The 23,520-nt window shown below is 38.9% G+C and overlaps 1 protein-coding gene across 3 annotated transcripts; it reads left to right on the forward strand.

The window, feature by feature from the left end:
- Positions 1-4,740: 4,740 nt before the first annotated feature.
- Positions 4,741-22,863, forward strand: PHF10 (PHD finger protein 10; the record flags this gene model as incomplete). Of its 3 annotated transcripts, none has more annotated exons than XM_084283535.1 (12): positions 5,106-5,244; positions 7,169-7,275; positions 7,852-7,982; positions 8,799-8,882; positions 10,274-10,407; positions 10,531-10,680; positions 11,605-11,714; positions 13,275-13,428; positions 15,849-16,004; positions 20,750-20,858; positions 21,141-21,329; positions 22,770-22,863. In XM_084283535.1, 12 exons carry the CDS (start codon positions 5,176-5,178, stop codon positions 22,853-22,855), a joined length of 1,479 nt encoding a protein of 492 aa, XP_084139661.1. In that variant the 3' UTR covers positions 22,856-22,863. The 3 variants fall into 3 exon arrangements, with proteins under 3 accessions (XP_084139660.1, XP_084139661.1, XP_084139662.1); XM_084283536.1 differs by having other exon boundaries at positions 8,805-8,882; XM_084283534.1 differs by lacking the exon at positions 15,849-16,004 and having other exon boundaries at positions 4,741-5,244.
- Positions 22,864-23,520: the final 657 nt, after the last annotated feature.

The raw sequence follows: 23,520 nt of genomic DNA on the forward strand, positions 1-23,520 counted from the left end.
CCCTCATGCTCTCTTCTGACAAGTAGCTGATGATGGCCTAAGTTCTCTCTGTAGTAACGAAGTGGAGCAAGGGGCTGAAGAATCAGCAAAACTCGAATGTGGTTAGGAGCTAGCTGGTATGGAAAATCACGGTCTGTAGCAGTTGTTACAGTCTCATTGGTACCAAGTACTTTTCTGTCTCTGTCTTTTGTTATTGTTTTACAGTTGTGTTTTAAGCCAGCTGTGGAGGACAGCAGGTAGTGACATCTGAATGCATCATCAGACTTGTTGCTTGCATTCATAGAAGCCAAGTTTTGTTATGTGTATTAAAAGAATGATATTGCACGAGCTGGATGGGGAGAGAACTTGGATCTTCAGAGTTCTCATGACACACAAAGAATTACTACTCTGCTTTGAGGTTCCAAGCAAAATTACCAAGCTTGCAGATGAAAGTATCTTTTTCTTTTTAATGACCAAATTAAGACATTAATACATAAGGCATTTATTTAGTAGCAATACAAGCAATGAGGACAATTAAAATTTCCTAGTAAATGAACCAAGCATATATTTTGGATTTTGTGTACAATTTTTGAATGAAAAGCTTGAAGTTGTGATAAAGTCTCAGGCACAGGTTGGTATTTGTGTATGTTTGTTTTTCCTATAAAATGGAGTGAATGCAGAGTGCTACCGTGGCATACTTGCTTGACTGAGATTAAATACAAACTTAATTTAGGCTTCATTGGAAAATAAATTAAAATTGAACACAAGTTAACCACCATTCTCTTTTTCAGTGAAAGTGATGGTGTCAAAACAGCCAGAGGAAAAGATATCATATTTCTAGCTTTTCTGCTTTTTCAAAACATAGATTTTTTTTACCTTGTAACTATATACCATAAAGTATCATTTAGAGACTGTAAAACACTAAGCCATTTACATCTAACGCAGACTTTCTTATTATTTTGCACAGATGAAAGGAAAACGGAAGCAAACTGTTTTTGAATCTTTAGCTCCCCTGGAAGAAGAATATTTCAGTGAATCAACAAAAACTAGGCGACTGCCATTCAGATCTAGTAGGGCAAAGATAAAATATGCTAATACGTACAGACTAGAGCCATATCATAAATTTCAGGATTATTTAGTGAGAGACAAAGCTCAAGCAATACTAACGGTATAGTACTTTTAAAATGAATTTTCTATTTTTTTTTTTCAACAGTAGTTTGTCTTGCAAAGATTAAGCAACTTCCGCTGTTCCATTAATATGAACTTAAAACATAGGCATAAATGTTTGCAGGCTTAAGTTTTGGCACACATGTAGTATGTAGTGCTATGTTTCACAAAGTGCAGAAGGCCCTCTGCAAGTTAGCCACTAAGCATGTGCTGTTCAGATGGAGCTGAAGCTTGATCTTTTACTCATTTCTAATCAAAGTAAGCTATAGTTATTCAAAGTACCCTGACCTCCAAAATATCTGGATATCCAAAGATCCTGATTTTGGATTTGTGACATTCTACTTTGATTGGATCTATTAATATCACTTGACCAGCATAACATATGCTTTGTGTCCTTGACAGTCTGACTGCCACATATAAAAAATAAGCAGAAAATAATGAGAACAATCTACTAAAATGTGATGGCGATACCTTGAAAAGTTACAACTAACTCCTGTAATTCTGAGGACAGGCCTTCAATATGTGGAACAGGTATTTGTAGAACTATTTTCCAGTGAACTGAGCCTAAGTGCTGGAGAATAATACATCCCTGTTTGATGAAATGAGATTGGCTCTATATGTGTAATTGTAACTTTCAAAAAAAAAAAAAAAAAAAAAAAAGATAAAGCATTTAATATAAAAAATAGTGCAGCTTTTGCTGTTTGGGAGCAGCATCTGTATTTTACAGTCTATTCTACTCCTTATTTTTTCTAATGAAAATGTCTGTAAAAGTTTATTGCAAAGAACTGCCTGGATGAAAACTAAGATCTTTCAAAATTGTTTTCGATAGAAGAAACTTCAACAAGGCAAATACGATGCAGTTTCTAGTCCCTCCTTGTGTGCTTCAATCTCCGAAGAGATATTAACAGCTACGAAGGAAATGGGCTTTGACCGTTATAAGTATGTGGTATCAGTGCTAATTGTGGAAAAGGCAGGTCAAGCAATACATGTGAGCAAACAAATTATTCTTAATACCTTTTGCAAATTGAAAGTCATTTTTAGAAGTGTATGTTATCTCCTAGGCATTAATCCACCTACAGCAGTGTAACATGAAGTAGTTTTGGCGCGTTTAGGTTCCTTAGGGAAGTAGTATACTAGGTGACAAAGGTACTGCTGTGCTTCTGTTAACCCTGTTAAGGTGTGTGTTTGGTTTAGGTTGTTTTTTGTTTGTTTGTTTTGTTTTGAGTTCAGCAACAGTGGTAAGGAGCCCATGCTGCTTTTCTCTATCGACCAGTTATTTCCACTGTGTGCTGTGCCAGTACAATTGCATGACGGCAGTGAATATTTTTTTCCTCCTCTATTTCTAGAGAACTTTGACCTCCAGTTAGGTCATCAAATGCCAGCATAAAATGCAGTGCAGTTGTGGCAGGGGGTGACATGGGAAGGAATAGGAGCAAGGAAAGGAATGTAGACTGTTTTAACTGGAGCTGCCACCGAATGGATACTCCTGGGACTACAGCTGGGACAATAGTGACCTGAACTTGGTACACCCAAAACAAAAGAATTTATTGGACTGCAATTTTCCTGTGTTGTGTGATAATTTACATGTGCTGCAAGCTCTCTTTGGCTTTCAGCACACTTTTTGGTCTCTTGCTGAGAATTAGAGAACACTTGTAGTAGTTGAACCACAGCTGGTGTTAAAACACGGTGTTTTGCTCAGGTGAAGCCATACCTTGTTCTTAATGCCTTCTGTGAAATAATGTTTGAAGGGGTGCTGTCTGAGGCCGGTCTATGAAGGTCCTACATCTACCCACTTTTCCTGGAGCTGTGGTGTGGTACACAGCTTCCTAATTTGTACTGTATGGGTGTAGAGCTGTAGGAGAAAGATGGGTTACTGAAATGTTCCAAATTAATTTTTTTTTTTTCCTCTTGAAGATAATATTTATTTTAGCAGTGAATTTACACGTTAGTTTTCAGAAGACTTTTACCAAAAAAATGAGAGCCCAGTCACAAGTATACTGGTAGAGGTGGAAGTGGCAATCACTTTTTACTTAAATTTGTTGCCAGAAATGGTGTCTGTCGATGTCATGTTTGAAGGGATGCTGTTACAGTATGCTGAAGTGGTAACAAGTGAACATGACAAGAGCTGAGTTTTTGGTGTAGATATTTTTGGGACAATTGGGGTAGGAGCTTTAATGTGAAGCAAGAACACATTTTCATAGCAAATACCATTTGTTTGTTTTCACTGTCATTTTGCAGTTGTTTTTTACTAGTTGTGGCTCTTGTAATTTAATTATGTCAGCATTTATGTAACACGTTCAAAGCATAAAAATTGTGCTATGTATAATCTCACAAATGGTTTTATCTTTTCTTTCCTTTAGGTTGCCAGCAGATGGGTCTGGGATGTTCAAAGAGACAGTTGGGTCTCAGCTAAATATGAAACGGAAACGTTTATAGCACTGGCTCTGGTAATGGCTTGCTATTATGAGTAATGCTCTAAAAAGCACACCTATTTTTGTGCATCACAGGACTCGGTATACTTGAAAATTTTCAGAACATCAGTCTACCACCAGCGTTTGCCCAAAATCTGGCACTAAAATACAGAAGCTGACATATAGTTGGGATAATTTTGCTCGCTTTTCTTTGTAAAATTAACTTCTGAAATGTGTGTGGTTAAGTACGCGTGGGCTTCATCTGTCATAATGCTCTGAAGCAGCTGGTGTAACGCCAGACTTGGTACAATTTTGAATGTTGTGTTCTGCACGCCTAGAGCTGTTAACGAATGCTTGCAATAAATTGTAGGTGTCTGTTTTCTTAGAATTGTGCTTTTTGAAAGAGGAGGCAGCGCTCAGGTTTTTTTTTTTTTCCTCGGTTGTACTTATGATAAAACGCCTGTTCGTGTAGCAGCGTGCAGCGGGAAGCCATCTTTTGCACGCTTGTATTGTGCAGCATTTCCACGGGCTTGCTTTCAGCGAGGCGTGAGTTGAATCCCCGGCTTCCCCGCGTCCCAACCTTGGCGTTCAGCATCAGCAGCGCTCAACCTGGTGCCCAGGGACCAGCCTGACCCTTCCAGCGGCGTGAGCCCTACTGGCCGAGACAGGCTGACAGCGCGCTGCCTGCGGGGCTGCCGACCCCCGCCCGGCCCGGGCGTGTCCAGCGCTGCCCGTGCGCGCTCCTCACGGCGGCGCCGGGCGATCCGCAGCTGTGCACGGAGGCGGAGCGCGGGGCCCCATTGTTCCGAGCTGCCGGTGCGGCGGGGCGGCTCCAGCCGGGGGTCCCTCGCCGCGCCGCGCCGTGCTGTGCCGTGCCGTGGGAGGGGCCCGGTGCTTTGTGGGCCGGGGTCTGCCCGCGCTCTGCCTTCAGCCTCCCGCCGCGGCGGGGGCGGCGCCGGGCGGGGGGCGCGGGGCGGCGCGCACCGTGCGCGCTCCCTGCGCGCAGCGGCGGGGCCGGCCGCCGGTGCCCTCCTCCGGGGGTGTGGGGGGAGCGCGCCCCCCGCGCACCCCTCCTGCGGTGGTTGATGGTTCACAAGCGTAGCTCGGCCGCGGCTGACGCGCCCGGAGACGGCTCCCGTGCCGGGCGGCGGCGGCGGCGCTCGGCGCTGCCCACCCGCGGGGGATGCTGCCCCTGCGCCCCGCGCTGCTGCACAAGCGCTACCGCGGCGGATCGGCGCCGCGCTCCCGGCCGGGCCGCGCGGCCGCACGGGCTGCGGCAGCATCAGGAGGCGGCGGCGGCGGCGGCGGAGGGCGCGGCGGTGGCAGCGGCGGGTCCCCACCGCCCTGCCCGCGCGGCGGCGGCGGCGGCGGCGGCACCGCCGTGGGTGCGGGCCGCGCGTCGGTCCGGCGCCGCGGGCCGGGGTCGCCGCGGGCTGCCCGGAGGGGGGCGGAGCAGGAGCTGCGCGAGCCGCCGCGCTCGTGCCCGGGCTGGCCGGTAGGGGCCGTTGCCACCCCCCGCCGGGGGAGGGGGGGCGGAGCCGGGCGCGGCGCGAGGCCGGGGCGGGCGGCGGCGGCGGCGGCGCTGCTCCTCGCCCAGCCGGCGGCCCCCGCGGCGGTGATGGCGGCTGTGCTGTCCCCGCGCCTCTGCGACAGCGACCCGGCCACGCCCGGCGCGCAGTCCCTCAAGGTGAGAGCCGCGGCCTCGCCGCCAGGCCCGGCCCGCTCCGCTCCCCCCCCACTCCCCGCCGCCTCAGCACGGGCCCGGCCCCGGTCCCGGTGCCGGCCCAGGGCGGGCGAAGTTTGGGGCAGCGCCGGGCGGGCCCCTCCTGAGGGGGCTGCGTGGGGCTGGGGGCGCTGCAACTTTGTGAGGGCCGGGGAGGGGAGGGGGGGGGGCGGCTGGGGAGAGCTTCCCGCGGCCGTGAGGGGCCTCGGTGGGCTGCTGGGCTCGGCGCTGTGCCCGGCACGGGGCTCCGGGCGGGCTGCTGCCCGTGCAGGTGCTGTGGCGTGCACCGAGCCGCCCGCTGCCGCCCGTGTTTCACTTCCTGGGCTCCGAGCCTGCGTGATGGGAGCCGAGGGCAGGGATGTAAACACAGCGCGCTGCGGGCTGAACGGGAAGAAAGTCCCGAGGCAGAGGAGAAAAACTTGTACAAGTCCTCTTAAAGGCCACGTTTATACTTAACACTTAAACACAGAAGTTTGGAAGTTTCTTGCTTTGAATATACATAGACTTTTGTGCAGAAAACCGTAGCTTTGGCCCTGTTTATCTATTTTTGGAGTGCGTTAGTGTTCCGGGTGAGAAGTAGGAGTGAACTGCTGCTGAGACGTAGCTGTGTTGCAAAAGCTCTACTGTGATATTGTTTTGGTTGGGACTGCTGGTGAGTTTATGCAGGGTGTTCCTAGTAACGTTCAGAAATGGTATTGTTGGTAATACTCAGAGATGCTGCTTGCAGTTTCGTTAACATTGCCTTTATTTTTTTTCTTGTTGTATGAAAGACGTTCTTCTTTCTTGAAGAAGAGCTGGAGTAAAAACTCCCCAAGAAAGAAAAACCGAAAAAGTCACGTAAAGAATTCCATAATACATGAAATGTAGAGCTTAGGGATATGGTTTAGTGGGGACTGCTAGCGTTAGGTCAGAGGTTGGACTCGATGATCTTGAGGTCTCTTCCAACCTAGAAATTCTATGATTCTGTGTGTGAAATAAACCAAAAGTAAAGGAGACACTTTTCTCCTGCAACCTGTCTTGATTATAGTGCTATGAAGTCTTATATAACAAACTTTATTATTTGCTGAATTCTTTTTTAATAATAGTATTTCAAGTGATACGGTATGTAAAACATACTAGAGTGAAAAACACTAGCTAATACAGACTTAATAATAGTTCTTGTCACTGTTTAACAGTGTGTCATCATGGGCTTGATCCATTTATTTCTGACACATTAATATTTCTTTCCTAAGCTTTTCACAAAAGTTACAAAAAGTGATTCTTTCATCCTATGCCAGAGTTTCAGTTACTTAAAAAGTTGTTTTGTTCTTGGATCTACTGCTGGTCACAATACGCAATTCACTTTGCTACTTCTCTCTCCGATTTCTCACTTGTAATCATGCAAAGTTATTCACTAAAGGTTTTGAGATTTTAGGTAGGAGTTAAACAATAGTTTTCCTTTTTTTTTTTCCTCTCCACAAAAGAAAAGTTTTTGCTCTGTCCTTACCGTTGCTTTTCGGAGCAAGCCTGAGTAAGGGAATTACTCTTGTCCCTGACCCTCATTGGTGAGGGAAGCTTGTTGGGTCTACAGCTGCCTGGCTGTGCTGTTGTAGTTTGCATTGGGAATGAACTTGGTGGTCAGAGCCACATCTGTCTATTGAGTACTCCCTGTATGCAGCAGGTGAGAAACAGCGAGTTCTCTGTGCCATTTTGTGGCCTTAAGCTAGTTTATATCAGAGAACAATTTACTGTGTAATCTGTCCTATGAGCTCTTTGTAGAGAGTATTATTAAATAGTTCACTTCTTTGGGTATACTTGAACTGCAGATTGTCATACAGTATTTTTTGGTATTTTAAATGATCCACTGAATACTTTTATTTTTTAATACCTATTTGCATGTTTGTTTCAGGATGACACAGAAGAAAATTCCAATGATGGCAGCCAGCCATCCAAAAGACGACGTATGGGCTCAGGGGACAGTTCTCGGAGCTGTGAAACTTCTAGTCAAGATCTTGGGTAATACCATTTCTTTATTGCTAGTCTTACGGTAGTGTTCAGTATGCTTAAGTATTAGCTCTTCCACATTCTTTGCTTTTATATACTTCATATAGATTCTGATTTGAGGGAATGTCCTATAAGTAGTGGGGTGTCTTTTTCTCCTGGCATATTTTAAGAGTTCATATTTTAAACCACACAGAGCGTGCTGTGTCTTAATTTATAATCAAAAGCACAGCTTAGAAGTTTTACAAATATTACATGTTTCTGGAGTGAATTTTGACACTGTAGCATCTGCTTTTTTTCTGATGTCCTTTCCACCATTACACATATCCCTTTTTTGTGTTCCTTCTCTCAGCATATTGATAAACACTGCTTTCGGGAAGTACATGTGAAGTGGGGTGTAGGTAAATGCCTTTGAAAAAGATTAAGAGAATGTGGTGTTATAAAGGAATTGTCCAGCTATCTGTAGATGGTGGTCAGTAATGTAAATTGGAATTAGTGAATTTCTAGAAATGTAAGTATCCCTCTTGTATATTCTTTGATTTCTTCTAATGTGTTTTTTTGTTTGTTTTTTTTTTTTTTTTAAATGCTCAGATACAGCTATTTTCCTGCTGAAAACTTGATAGAGTACAAGTGGCCACCAGATGAAACAGGGGAATACTATATGCTTCAGGAGCAAGTCAGTGAATATTTGGGTGTGACTTCCTTTAAAAGAAAATATCCAGGTATTTGTTTTTTTTGTGTGTGTTTTTTTTTTCTAAATTTTTCTTCTAAAAAAAAATCTCTGCTTTCATATGTTTGAATGTAATCTCTGTGTCTCTGACCACGGTATGAGCCAGTTGTTTAAAAAAGTCCATGGCAAAAGTATATCTCAATTTTGTATTTTGTACTTCTTGATTTTGTTACTGGCATATTGAAAATGTATACTACAGTTTTCAGAGCAATTCAAGACTTTTCAGTATTGTCACTGAAAATCTGCAGACAAGTCTGATTAAGGGTTAAGGTGAGCAAGTAGCTTTTGAAAACTGACCTCAGCTTTATTCTTAGATATTTTGTTAGTGATCTCTTGCTGTATAGCTGTATCTCTGTATTCTGTTTCCTAAATTGTGGTAAAATTTCTATTTTATCTGTGGAAGGATTTCAGAATGAATTGGGAAGGTTCTAGGATTTTAGCCTTCATAATTCAGATTTATCGTACATGGTTCTTATGGAATTTATTTTAAAAGGCATATTAAAAGAAAAAAGTTAAATATGCCTTCAGTATTTGATCATATTTTCTGCATCCAAGCTCTTGTGGCAGGTTTCTTTAGTATATCTGTAAATCATAAGTATGGGCAAGGTTCTCAGAAAAATCGAATGTATCCTGGCAGTGTATATTAAAATTAAAATAAGTTTTTAATGTTATCATGTTTATAGGAATTACACTTTTGTGTAGACTCTCACTACCTGAAAATAATTCTCAGACTAATTTGATATTGTTTATGGGGGATTTTGAGTAACTTCACACATTTTTATTGCTTTTTTTTGTGTTTTCTCTTGAGATTTAGAAAGACGAGACCTATCTCACAAGGAGAAGCTCTACCTCAGAGAACTAAATGTTATCACAGAGACTCAGTGCACATTAGGTAAGAGAAAAGATTGTTAGATTCCGTGTTACAGTATTGAAAGTGACACACTGAAAATGTGATTCAGTTTAGTAGAGGAGAATTGGATCATTTGCAACCAAAAATGCGAATTCTTAAAACTGGCTTGTATTTCATTCTTAATTTGTGTTAATTGGCCAAAGGATATTGGTCTTCCAGATTTATTGTTTAAAAAAAAAATGGGATCTATTCTAATTACTTAGCAAAACTTATGTTGTAAATTAACTTTTAGAGCCTTTTTCTCCGTGTAGAAAAGAGAACAACGTACTTTTTCAAACTGAAAAGTCCATCAGTCTTGTTCTGCTTGAGTGAGTTGGGACTAAGCAAACACTAGTGTATTTATACAGTTCAGCATACGTGTTAGCTGTCAGAAGGGTGCATATTGAAGCACTTAAATGTACTTGAAATAGAACAATGCCCTTGATGCGTTTTATGTTGAAAGAACTTCAAGTATTTGTTTCTTCCTCTGCTAATACGCGTGACTTGGAACATGCTAGAGATTAAATGATGCCTGTCACGTTTTTTTCATGTGTGTCATTGATCTGTGCAAATGTTAAATCATTTTATATCTTAACAGTTCTTGGTATACTTACCTTTATTTCTCACCTGTCAGCTTTTTTTATTTTTTATTTTTTTACTGAAATGTGCAATAGAGAACAAGATCTATTTTTATCAGTAGAAGCAAAATGCTATATTCTTTCTCACATACACAGTATGTGCTGTGTTAACTGCAAACAACAGGGATAGTTATATATATCATCAGTGGTAGTAACATATGCCAACCTTCATTCTGTTGTCAGTGGAGGTTGGTTGCGTTGGAGGCTTTCAGAGAGGCGTTCCACATGACATGGTAGCTGCAAACTGTCATGTTCTGACTTCTGAATTGAAATACTTTAATTAGGAGTCAGGCATCTGTGTGCAGTTTGCTGTTCTGAATTGCCCTCACAGTGATTCTTGATTTGTGTGGAAAACCTAACCTCATAATTTAAGTTAAGGTTGTACAAGTTAATGAAACAAACAGTTTACCAACACAAGAAACTGAAGCTAACAGTTCACCAGGTCCCACTTACAGCAAAGGTTCTGCTTCACAGTGGAGTTGAGTAGGTGGCAGTCAAGTATGAAGGTGGGGGTTATATTCTGTAGCTGTAAGCAAGAAAAGAAATGAGCCTTTCCTCCTGGGGGAGAAGCAAACTGTTAATCAGCCTTGAAACCTGAATGTCATAAGTTCTCTCCTGCTTGAGAGAGGGAGAAGCATTGTGCATAGTAGGTTGTTGTCTTTGGCTCCTCAAAAACTTCAGCTGATCATTGTCAGATATAAATAACCTACCGTTAGTTTTGCCAGGTAGCATCATTATTGCTTTTATCTATTTTAGGTCTAACAGCTTTGCGCAGTGATGAAGTAATTGATCTTATGATTAAAGAATACCCTGCCAAACATGCTGAGTATTCTGTTATACTGCAAGAGAAAGAACGTCAGCGAATAACAGATCATTATAAAGAGTACTCTGTAAGTAAATAGCGCGCTAAGGGAACCAAATCTGTATCATGGAATATACATGTATTTAAAAAAGGGGTGCTCACAAACTGATAGTGAAATGTATGTAAATTAATAAAATTATTTTTATTTCAGCAAATGCAGCAACAGAACACACAGAAAGTAGAAGCCAGTAAAGTTCCAGAATATATAAAAAAAGCTGCCAAGAAGGCTGCAGAATTCAACAGTAATTTAAACCGAGAACGAATGGAAGAAAGAAGAGCGTATTTTGATTTACAAACACATGTAGGCGGATTTAAATTTCTTCTCAATGTCAATAGTAGCTCCTTGCTTGTTCTAATAAGAAGTGATTATTAGTACTATCTTAACTGTTTTATCTTCAGAGGGGTTGAATAGTCCTGTTACAGTTAAGTAGAGATTTTAACAGTTTTGCTGGGAAATACAAATAATAATTTCAAATATATCTAATATAAAATCTTCTTTCAAATGGGAAAACACTTCTGTCTGAGGAAACTTCTAAAGTTTCAGTGTTACTTCATTGTCATGTCTCCAATCTGTTGCAACAACATTAATATTAAGAGGGATGTTTAGGTTAATAAGAAGTTTCTGTTGTTATCTGTTCATGGAAGTGGCTCATTCTTTTTTGGACGACTACTGAAATTTTGCCAGAACAATGTAATGAGTTAAACAGTAAGCTGTTTATCTAAAATAGTACTTGCTCCCTCTCAATTTTCATGTCTGTATATTTGCTAGGTGTTACATTGTTTTTGTATTAGATATATTTTATGCCTCTGCACCTGATTTAAAAAAAAAAAAAAAAAAAAAAAAAAGAAACCGCACGTGCTAGCTGTCGTTTTGAAGCAGGACTGCACTGCTAGTGTGAAAACAGTGTAGCAACTTTTTTCTCTTTGCAAATTGTAACAGTATAGTAGTATATTGTGAAAAGTCTACGGTTTTCTGATATTGAGATATGTTACATACAGGATAGCGGATAATTAGTTTCATTCTGAAAAAAGACCTTCTATAAGCATCCTTTGTGTTGCTAGTGGGATTTTAGTAGTACAGTCAGGTTTCAGAATTATTGAATTCAGAAACTCAGTAAAGGGGAGAGACTGAGTTCAAAAATATTTCCAGGGGGTGGAGGGTAGGGAAGGCTCAAAAGTTCGGATGTGAAATGAAAACTTCATTATTCTGTATTAAACACCACAGATTATCCAGGTGCCTCAAGGAAAATACAAAGTCTTACCTACAGAGAGAACAAAGGTTAGTCCTTATCCAGTGGCTCTCATACCCGGCCAGTTCCAGGAGTACTACAAAAGGTATTTTAAAACCATCGCAATTGCTGATTCTCTTGCAGTGATCTATTTTCTCTATGTTTAGCTGATGGAAAACACTTGAGTGTATTTACTGTAAAGTTTTGAATTAATTTTATGCCTGAGTCACTTGCTAGACTAATAAATGCACAGCATGAGGGCTTCTGTCAACAACATAAATGTAGTACTGGCTGCAAGAGTGTTCCCCCCAGTGATGTATTGTGGTGCCTGAGCTTTCACCAGCTCAGATCCTTACTGTGGTAAAAGCAGACACTGATATCACTCCTGCCACCCTCACATGCTTACTTACCTTCTGCCTCTGCATGTTTGCTAAGATTAATATCGCTACGTCAAAATGTTGTAATGCTGGCTTGTGGTCAGGTGCTTTCCGTGTGACAGTCTTACTGTCCTTTTTTAAATTTTTAAAAAGTTTTTAACTTAAAAAAAAAAAAAAAATCCACCAAATTGCAATCGATCTTGTGGGCTAAGTTTAATGTTGGATTTTTAGGTGAGGGAGAAAGGTGTTGCTAGTTGAATTTTTCTTTTTCATTAAACATGTATTGTGTAAACTTAAACAGCTACACAAATGTTAGACTTTTCCCTGTGAGGTGCTCCCATTTGGTGAACACAGGTTGATTTGAAAGCTGTTGCCTAAGCTGTGCCTTTTTTGCACCAGAGATGGTACTACTCATCCTATACATGCAAAGTTTTCTGTAGAGAAACTTTTTGTATGCACTTGCCTTGTTCATTCCAGTGTGTCTTCATCCAGCCCCCCTATAAATGTGCATGTTTAAGGGGTATTCTTGAAGGACCTGAATTTTATTAAGTTGTGTTAAAAATACAAGAAATATTGTTTATTTTGAGCATATAAGCTGTAAGTGAAACTAACTATCCTTCTTAATGAAGGACGCAACCTTTCAAAGTGTACATGAAAATAGTGTCCTACCCGTTACCATGTCCTTAATACTAAGAGGTCTTTTTTCTTAGTCTTTAAGGTCAATAAAAAAGATGGGGTGGGGGGGGATTATACACATAAAGCTGTATGCGGCTATAAGCAAATACAGATCAGATCTTCACAGTATTCTGTAATATTTTTATTTCCCTTTTTTTCCTCTTCATTACTCAAGAAACTTGGTCTTAAATAGATTATCTTTACTTATTTTGCTTTGGACCCTAGCCATTTGTGTACCTTTGATTGGAGTTGTGCACATGCTATGTACTTATATAAACAAAGTATATAGTCTGTTGGGTGCAGTAACATGGGTTGATTCTGTAGACATTCAGGTGACCATTTATGATTGTGCAGGTTTAGAACATTGCAAATATGTTCTTCCTTCGTTCCATGAATATTTACCTATGTGAAGATGACAAGTACTGGATAGTAATTAAAGGTAATTGGTGAAGAGAAATTAGCAAGTTTCCTGCATTTTTTTATGTGCTTTCCTAAAGAAGCGAGCTGAAATCATTCACGTTTCTTTCTTTCAAAATAAATTCTTTATGTATTTTGTAAATAATATCCATGCATAAAATACAAAGGCATTTGTTTGTTTATTTTATTGCCTTTAGATATTCTCCGGATGAACTTCGTTACTTGCCATTAAACACAGCTCTTTACGAACCCCCTTTGGATCCAGAACTGCCTGCATTAGACAGTGATGGGGATTCAGATGATGCAGAGGAAGGGCGAGGTGATGAGAAACGGAAAACCAAAGGCAACTCGGTGAGACAAATTGAAAGCGTTCTTCAACAAAATAAAATCCTTTCCCTTCGCTTTTGTTAGTTTCAGTAATTTCCTGGTAGAACCTTTAACATCATCAAAATGAAGTAGAATCATAAACTCGCCTTTTTAGTACTTCTTTTTATTTTATAACTTTTCTATCCAACTTTCCATTGTGCTCCATTTTTAAAGTAAATCAAACAAATATTTGTAATACCAGGCTTTCTCTTACTTGTTTCTAAAGAAGTTTTGAGAAGTCTTCCCAACTGCCCCTCTTCGTTTACTCCCTTTTCCTCAGGTCATGGGTCAGGTTGCTAACAGTTCTGTGAACTTTAGTTCAGGTCACAGTATATTTTGCTCTTTAAGTTCCATAGAATCCATCATTAAAGCAAAGGACTTGGTAGCCTGGTAACTTTGCTTTCTTGTAATGTAGAAGGAGGAAGTACTCAATATAGAAACAGTTACTTTATTACAACTTAAAGAAAAGATTGAAAACAGTTGGGATTTTTTGTTTGTTTTATGATACATCTTTAAAAAGATGTGTATGCGCTCTCTGTTTATGCAAACCCCAAATTAACTGTTACTGGCAGTTAAGGGAAACTTTCACATACCTACCTGGATAGTGCTGTAGGTGCTCAGGAGCAGCTGAGCTTCAGATGGGCTGTCCAAGAACAGCTGTGTCATTGGTATATTGGTGTTGGTGGTATATTGGCAATGACCATTTTCTAGAAATGGAACTCCAATTCTAAGAAAAAAAAAAAACAGAATATAAAATCAGAAATACATTTAACAATTTCTAGTTCAATTGACTAACATGTTAGATAGTGGGTATATGTAATGCTAAATTTCTCCATATAAACATTTATTTTGTTTAAAATATTCACAAGCTACTCATAACTGAAGAAGAAAAGAAAGGGTCAGCTTGTAGGCTTACGGGGGATAGCTGTTAATACACTCTTTCTGCTTGTATTTTTTAGAGAGAAAAAAAGTAAACATCATGCTAAGTGTCAACTTTGATTTAATCGTACTCCATTTTTTTTTACACTTGATCGTTAATCACCTCTTTCTAATTCCCCTGTCCACCGACTTCCATTTCTCTTAATGGTAAAGAAAAGTAATTGGACTGAGCCGGCTGTCCTTCCATTTAGCACAGAAGTTCAGATGCCTTTTTGGTGAGAGAAAATGGAAGGGAAAACGTTGTGGTTGTGTTGGAAAGGTGTAGGGAATATATGAGATGAGGTTCCTGTGAAGGGGGTTTGGCTATGGAGCAGGGGTTCTTTACTAGTCATTAGGGGAAGATATCTGTTGGACACAAAGGTGGACAGTTGCCAAGTATATTCTTCCGAGTTTTCAGCTGCCTAACATTTGTCAGATCTCGCTGGTGAGCCCTACGGTATTTTTTTTTCCTTTTTTACCCTCCCCATTTTTGGACTCAGATAACAGTTTTCCTGTTCTGTAGTGTCTTAATGGACTTGTTCTGAATAATTCTTCCCCTAGTTTAAAAAAAAAAAAAAAAAGTGTGAAACATACCATTTCTTTTTGCCATGTAGTTAGCTTTGCTTTTGTGTTCTACAGCTTTCTTTGCCCTCTGCCTGTTTTGATTTTAGGTTCCAGGGCATAGGTGGGTTACTTTATTTGTACTGAGTGCCTTTTACTGTAGGGCACCGCAGTATTTGGCCTTTTGTTTTTTATTGTAATAAACATGATTAATTATATTATTCTCTGCTGAAAGTTTTTGGAAGCCTGTATTAACACTTCTCTGAGAAAAATCTTGTGCTGCTGCTCTTAATTATGCTTACATTGGTCTTTCATTCTCTGTGAACCTCTTCCACTCTTCACCTTCCTGTTCTTCAAAATTCTTTTAACTGCAGCATGAAATCTGATGTTTGGTTCTGTATTAAATATTCAAGTGTGTTTTTCCTCTGATGGCATTCTTCTGCTGCAATCCAAATGAAATATTCAGAGTGCTCCTGGTGAAAATATGAGATGAGGGTGGCAGTAAAAACCTTCACATATTTAATTAAAAAGACAGCATTATTTGGTCATACACTTTAAATACGAGGCCAGGGCACTTTTAACTTTTCACTGGCCCTTTACTTTGTAAGCAACATTATGCATATAGTCAATTTCTTGCTGACTTTCAAAGAAAAATGGTTCAAAGAATTATACTGTTGTGTGCTCCACTCTGGTACCAAGATCAACTGGAAAACACAACCGCTGTTGCTGATGCCAGTCTCTTAGCATGAGAAGAAAAATAAATAATGAAGGTTATGAGAAAGTGTTCTAGATTGTGATGCACCCTATGCTTTTGTAGAAGGAAAGATGTATCCTTCTTTTACATTAGTTGGCTCTAAGGGGCATAGGAAAGACTTGTCTGTCTATCCAAAAAAATAAAAAATATAGCTATGGTATTTTTATTATAGGACAATTCGTCTGGCAATGTATCTGAAGGTGATTGCGCCACAGACAACCAGGAGGATTCTTTTCAGGGAAGACAAAAAACAAGAGACAAAAGTTCTACTCCAAGAAAAGATGGTTCCAAACGTTCTGTATTATCCAAATCAGTTCCTGGGTACAAGGTAGAAGAAAAAAGCCCCTGACTGAACTTCCATACTGACCAGCCTCTCCCTGAAATATTTGTTTTTCAATAATGTGGAACTTCTGCTTGCTGTACTTCACTAGCTGCTCTCCTGTTGTGTGCTCCATCTGTTTGCTTCCTTACTTCCTTTTTGCTTTTATTTCATGTGAGGCTTTCCTTTATTCTAGCTATACAGTGGCCTCTGTTTCTGGTAACTTCTCTGATTTCCAGGCAGTTACGTTAGGACAGTCTCCTGTGGATTTGTCATTGGAACTCGACATCTTTCTGTCTGCCTGGACACAGCAGTCAGAATTACTTGCCAGTTCAAAACTAGCACTAGGTATCCATTATTTTTTGTACTGTTTCGTATGGCAGCATACCTAGAGATCAGTGCTGTAAAGTGCAGCTATGTGGCTGAACACATTGTTCCGATGTTCATTTCAAATAGTCTTTCGTCCTGAGATGTTACGATGTAAGACATTGATGAAAGACAAGAAGCTTATTACAGTCATATAGGCAACACTACATGACCACTATAAGAAGATGTGGAAAACAGCTTTTTATGTAGTTCGTACTACGTAGAAAAGTTTGTAGGCAATATGCTTTTATCTGACTTAGTTTGGATGTTAATACATTTTAGCTACAAAGCAGTGGTTGCCAAACCTAAGACCAAAATCATCAGTATTACTGTATAATAATTTCAAAAATTAAGATGATAAAAGATTAAGATAAAATAATTCTCAGGAGAACTGGGAATTGACATGCATTGTTTATGTTACTATTTGGCATCCTGAGGGGTTTTGAAAATAATGTAACACATTTAAAATACATTATTGCCCAGTCCTGTTCCACTGAAAGGAATTAAAATTTTCCATTGACTTATGTGGGAGCAGGAATAGGCCCATAAAAAAGGAAGACACTACATTAACATGGGGTTTATGTAGCAATCAAGAATGCGTGTTGAGAGGTTATGAAAAAGGAAAATCTTTGTCAGTGACAAGATTGTACATACTGAGAAACTGTCTCAGCAGAAGTTGCGCTGTTGATGGTTTGTATTTTGTATTCATAACTGTTTACTATCTGTATTTACCAGGTTAACAATAAATAAGCTATAACTAAAGCTAATTTCCGACAAGAATTGGACAACTTTGATAAACTTTCTGTACATACAGTAACTGTAAAAGTTAATAACAGATATCAAGCTCCAGTTGTGTTTTCTCTTTTCAGAAACTTACTAAGACATATGCAAATTATGGAGATTTAGACTGTGGTACCATACATCTATTTTTTTATGTGTAACTCCGCAAATTGTTGTAGACTCAGAATGCATACCGATGTTCCCACGAACATGAAATCCAAAGACGGCACTTGAAATTATTTTTTAGCTTTGTTTAACTTGACGTTGGAGATTGTGTGCCACAGGTTTGCAGAAAGAAGTTTCACTTAACTTTGAGATACCTGTGTGCTTGATCATTCCTGTCTATGAATGCATAAAGAGAAGATTTACAGAGCAGACCATTTTTTTTTTTGAAAGTTATACTGGTAGCATATGGCATTGCATTTTGAAAATAGATTCCTATAGCAATTACTTCTACGAAGTCACTGACTGTATTAGTAACAAGGCATTACTGTAAACTGACAGTGCCACATCTTTCTGATGTCAGTGTGTTCCGCCTGCATCGACCATCAACCTGTTGATAAGTCAAGATGGTGATGCTGTGTTGGGATGTTGAGAGGACCGGCTTTCTTGTTTGTGGGAGTGTTTAAATGCTTTCAGTAAACCCAATTATATGAGCTGCTTTAACTGGTGAGACAGAAAGAATCTTGTTTGTTAGTCCATTAAAAACACCAGATAATGATATACCGTATGTGCCTGAGTGTTACGGCACTTCGAGCTGAAGGCTTAACTGATTTAAAATGTTGTCCCTGTGAATTCTAAATCTTTGTAATACTTTTGTTCTGTATCATTCTCTAATATCTGACTATTTTTGTAGGACAGTAAACTTTTGGTTACATGTAGTTAAAATTGAAGGATAATTGCTATGGCATCAACATGCAATTGTATCATTATAGACACATTACAAGTATTAAAGGATTCACACATTTCCACTGAGTTATTTTTAAGCAAAAGAAATGATGTATTTTATATGGAGCCGTTTTTATTGTCAGTTCTTTAACAAAGAACAATTAGCATGTGTTTTACATTTCGTCATGTTACAAATAGCGAGTCTTTGTTGCTGCAGGACTGGCTATTGCAATTGCACACACAGGGTACTGTAAAAAGTACAGGAGTTTTTTTTTGCACATAAAACTGAAATGTATTGAAACTATATTTTACAACACTTCTGTTTTAGGTCACTGTATATGCAAATGGAACCCTTTGCATTCAGAATAGGACCTTATAAAAATAGTGTGATTGGAATGCTTGCTTTGAGAGCTGCATGCTGCAGCAAGGAAGTTAAAACTTACAGAGCAGTCATTATTTTGACCCGGCATTCCTTCTCTCTCCCTTCCTTAGCCCCCAATAAGATGAAGATGTACAAAGCAAAATGTACTCTAATCAGATGGGATATTGTCACTTCCCATTTGGATTTGATACACTTTTTTTTTTTAGTGTTTCTAAAAGCCATTTATGATGGTAGAACTTGAATTGTTTTGAAATGTGAAGTCTTGCATTATTTCATTTTTGTAAAAAATAAAAATTAAAAAAATTCAAAAAAAAATAACAAAACCCACCCTTCCATGCTGTTGAAACTTTTATTATTAATAGGCTGTTATTCTCATCCCACCCCCAAATGTACGATTTCTAATAAATACAATTTAGTGAAGTAAGAATTAGATGGAAGCATTGTTAATAAATGCACCCCTATCAGTGTCTAACTTTAGAATTTTATATATCAGAGTATTAATGCACATAACGTAATGCAAGTACAGTGACCGGAAAGTAGCTCACTTTAGTTTTGATGGAGTACAAGGGAGTATGCTGCTGTATATTAAAAGCAGTGATACATAAATTCGTTAGAAGTCTGATTAGAGAAGTGCACTTCCTAGTCTAGAAAGGCTTGGTTTACTTAGAAATAGATAAAAACACACCAACAAAAAAATTAGAATGTAGCCTAAACAACAGAAGGGTAAATGCTGCAACACTGACAAGGTTAAAGCATGTGCCACTTTTGTTGGGAGGAGCAGGGTATAAAGGTATACATGTAGGACACATAGAATAGTAAATGATTTTGTGTGTTTTTGCTTCCATTATATTTATTACTTTGTAGAGACATTTGTGAATGTTAGACTTCTCTTACCATTTTATTATATTTATGTATAAAACAGGTTGACTATGCTTTTTTAAAATAAATAAGCAAAAAAAAAGCCTGTATGAGTGCCTCTGTCATCTTTTGAAGGAAGTTGCTTATAAACATCTCGTATGGTGTTTTGTTTTTTAAATAAAACTCTTCAGACTAGACAATTTGGAGCAGAATGTAGCTGCATTTTAACATAGAAAAGCAGATGTAGAACTTCAGAATTCTTAAAGCAATGCGTCTTGACTACTTAAAAATGAATTAAGATATTATCATACTAGATACAGGTATTGGAAAAAGACTGGCTGGGGGGATAGATATACTTGAGGATAAGTTGCATTACAAAGATCCCTGTTTAGTTTCTTTGTTTTAATACATGTATTTCTGTTTTTGTTTTTTAATTAAACTTAATTCTTCTCCCCAGAAGTGGTCGGTAGTTGACTGGGTATGTTTTTGCTTACTGACAAGCTGTTTAGTTCCTTAGAAAACAGGATATGCCTTGAATTAGAATTCCAGCTAATAGCTGCATCTTTGCAGCAACATTTTTTTTTCTTCTCAAAACTCTGGGACTAAAACTCTGGGACTAGTGCTTAATATCAGTGAGTACTATGTTAATTTTAACCCTTATTTCTCACTAATTTCATTATGCAGAGGTCCAAGCTCAATAATATAACTACTGAAATATGTCTGAAGTATGTAATGCTTGGTTTGTTTCTTGGTCCTCACAAAGATATTTCTGAAATATGTCATACCTTATTTCTTTGGTCCTCATCAAGATAAAACTTTTGTGTTTGCACACAGAATTAATACACAAATGTTACTCCATTTAACAGCCTACTGTTTCTCTCATACCTTTTAAATGGGTCTCATGCACTCAGGCTCCAGATTATCGCTTAGAAATACTATAAACGTAAAACTGTATTTAAATGCAAGGGTATTTATTTTTTACTGCAGTTACGACTGGACTTAAGAAGGAATGGTAAGACAGCAGTGTATAACATAGCTTACCAGATATTTTAAAACTTGTTAAAGTCAAATTTATTGCTTTTGTAATTAAGTTTCTATATTCTATAAAGACAATGAAAATGTAAAATTGTATTTAATCTCTTCCACACAGAAAATCTGCATGGAGATTTGCAATGAAGTATTTTATACCATGTAATTTAGGGGTATGTTAGCTGCTGAATTCAGAGGAAGAAACTAGTACATGCTTCTGCTCCCATTTTGTTTATGTAAAGCTCACTACATGTGTGCCAAGCTCAAAATCTTACGTGGTTAATCTAAGACTTTTTAAATACTGCTGGTTGTCAATTATTGTCGTATGTGTTAAGGTTCACACATCATAGCAGATAACCCATTAATTTTGAGTTAAGGAGCTATGTTACATTTCCTGTTAAATCTGTAAATTCTTCTGGAATGAATTTATAGCCCTCTTCTACCCTTCCAGCCAAAGGTCATTCCAAATGCTATATGTGGAATTTGTCTGAAGGGTAAGGAGTCCAACAAGAAAGGAAAAGCTGAAGCTCTTATACATTGCTCCCAGTGTGACAACAGTGGTAAGTATCCGTATAAACTAACTGGATTCCTAAGGATTCAAACATTCCTAATGTTTGGCAGATCTTTTTGTGGAAATATTTTTACTTGTTTACCAACAGTTCACTTGCCTTTTCTGTCCTTCATTAAAGCTTCATCCCTGTTTAAGATTATATGTGCTATCACATTCAGCGTGCTGTTAAGATTTCTCCAGGAGGCGAGCTCAGCTTCAGCTTCTTTCAATTCAATCTAAATAATTTTAAATTTCATTTCAGTCATAATTAATAATATTGATTTTAATCCAGGCCACCCTTCTTGCCTTGATATGACCCCGGAGCTTGTTGCTATGATTAAGACTTACCCTTGGCAATGTATGGAGTGTAAAACATGCATTATATGTGGGCAGCCTCACCATGAAGAAGAAATGATGTTCTGTGATGTATGTGACCGTGGTTATCACACTTTTTGTGTGGGGCTTGACGCTATCCCCTCAGGTAATAAAGTAAGAGTTAATTGTTCCCTTCCCACCTCCTCCGAGTCATGGGGTTTCTCTGTCAAAATACACACGTTGCTTTTGAAAGAAGAGTTTAAAATCAGTGTGAAGGGTGAAAATAAGCAATAGTGTTGGAAAGCATCCGCACGCTAGGGATTGAGAATTTTTTTTAATAAGCTTTATTTCTGTGTATTTGGTTTTGCACAGTTTAACCTGGCGTTTCCTGTATAGGAAATATAATTGGCTTTTACAACAGAATCCAAACAGGCTCCCTCAGAGCGATTTTTTTTTAATATTTCCAGAGAATACTGAGAATAATTACCTCTTTTCATAAAAGAAACATGTAAAGAGGCCTGTATTGCTGCATATTGCTGGATAATAGCTTTCACATTAACGAAGTTTGTTATTTCAGTTTCTAAATTTAAAAGTATGCTCAATGTAGCATTTGTACACATTTTTAAACCCCTTCGTTCCCATTTTTTTCTTAAATGTAAAAGCTGGAAGTACCTCAATGTCAGGCAGCCTGTACTTCTAAAATACCTGGCCAACTCAAGGCAGTGTAAAGAAAACTTCAGATGTAAGTGACTGGTAGCAATGTTGCATTTCACGTGACACTAAATAAATCATCAGCAGTAAGCTCATGATAAAGCATTTGGTGACAATATTCCTCATAACTACTACCTCAACTACATTGTATATTCCCATTTAGAGAAGCACAGGGAGCTTGCTGTTGTTTTACTCCAGGTTATGTGGTTGACTCAACTTTCAGACTGACCTACAGACAGAATCTAAGCAAAATAATTATAGTCCTACAAAACTAAAAAAAAAAAAAAAAAAAGCAAAGCATCTTTTATGATTCCAGCTGTTGTAATATAAATAGTTAATATCTATGCTCAACCCTTTATTGTTCCCTCCATAAATGGGTTTTAGTACAAGGTCTAGTGCTGAACCTCTGCCAGCAGTTTAATCTGTGCTGCCTGACTGCACTGAAATAACTGACGCTGGTTTGGGGAATGGGACCCACTACCCTGTGGCACAATAGCAACATTCTCCAACTGCCATTCATTTCTGCTGTGAGTTACTGCCCATAACCTTGAACTGTGGCCACTCATCTGAAAATCTTCGCTTGCAACCTCATGGTTTGTCTCTTCTTTCCTAATAACCATTGCATTAGCAGTGCTGGCACTTACTCCTTGAGCCCCATAAACATTAGTGTAGCCAATTGTTACATGCACTGAGTCCGCAAGGGATGGTGAATTTGACATGGTGCTTTCTGTACCTTTTAGAAAAGATGCTTGAAGTTTAAAGAAAAACACTGGTTGTGTACATGAAAGGAAGTACTAGAAACAGATGAGCACCTATTGAGATGGTGAAAGGTACATAACTAGATGAGTGAATAAAAAAGGTAGTTTCCCAATAATTGACAACTTTCTTTTCTTAGGTCGCTGGATTTGTGATTGTTGTCAGAAAGACTCTCCTGTACCCAGAAGAGGAGGAAGAAGGGGGAAAAACAGCAAGGAGGGCTAAGCCCCACTCTCCCCCCTAAAAAAAAACAACAAAACAAAACAACTTGCTGTCCAAAAATTTAACTGCACAAATTAAAGTGATATTTTGGTGCTATTTAACCAACCACTTTAAGAGGAACAATACCACTTTTTTTTTCTTTTTACCAAATAAACTCTTAATTTTGGCTATATAATTATTTTTGTGATAAGTCACTAATCATGTCCTGTCAGCTATCTAGACAGAGAAGTCAGATTCCCACTGAAAAAAAAAAAAGGCTTTCACTAATGAAATGTAAATTGTACATGCACCAGTTGTATAAAATTATAGTAACATTCTTGTTTATTTCAGTGCATTCATCAGTAAGCTCTGTGAAAAGAAAATTACAGAGCAATTTTAAATATACACTACTTGCATAGCAATTGATTATCTTGAAAGACTCAACCAAAGCGAAAAGTACTCCTGGAAAAACTAACTTTCAGGGAAGAGTGAGCATGATCTGACCTTCTTACAATATACTGCAACTTCCTTTCAGCAAAAATTTTCTTTGCAAGCTAAGGACTTGTTCATATAAATGTACCCCCCAAAAAAAAAATCGTGTAAACATCTTTTGAAAAGAAAAAAAAAATCACAAAAAGCTGTAAAGGGAGGTGTAAAAACCCCTCAAGCTTAATATCCTATATACTGCA

Source organism: Netta rufina (assembly GCF_964035555.1).
Source record: "Netta rufina genome assembly, chromosome: 3".
Classification (NCBI taxonomy): Eukaryota; Metazoa; Chordata; class Aves; order Anseriformes; family Anatidae; genus Netta; species Netta rufina.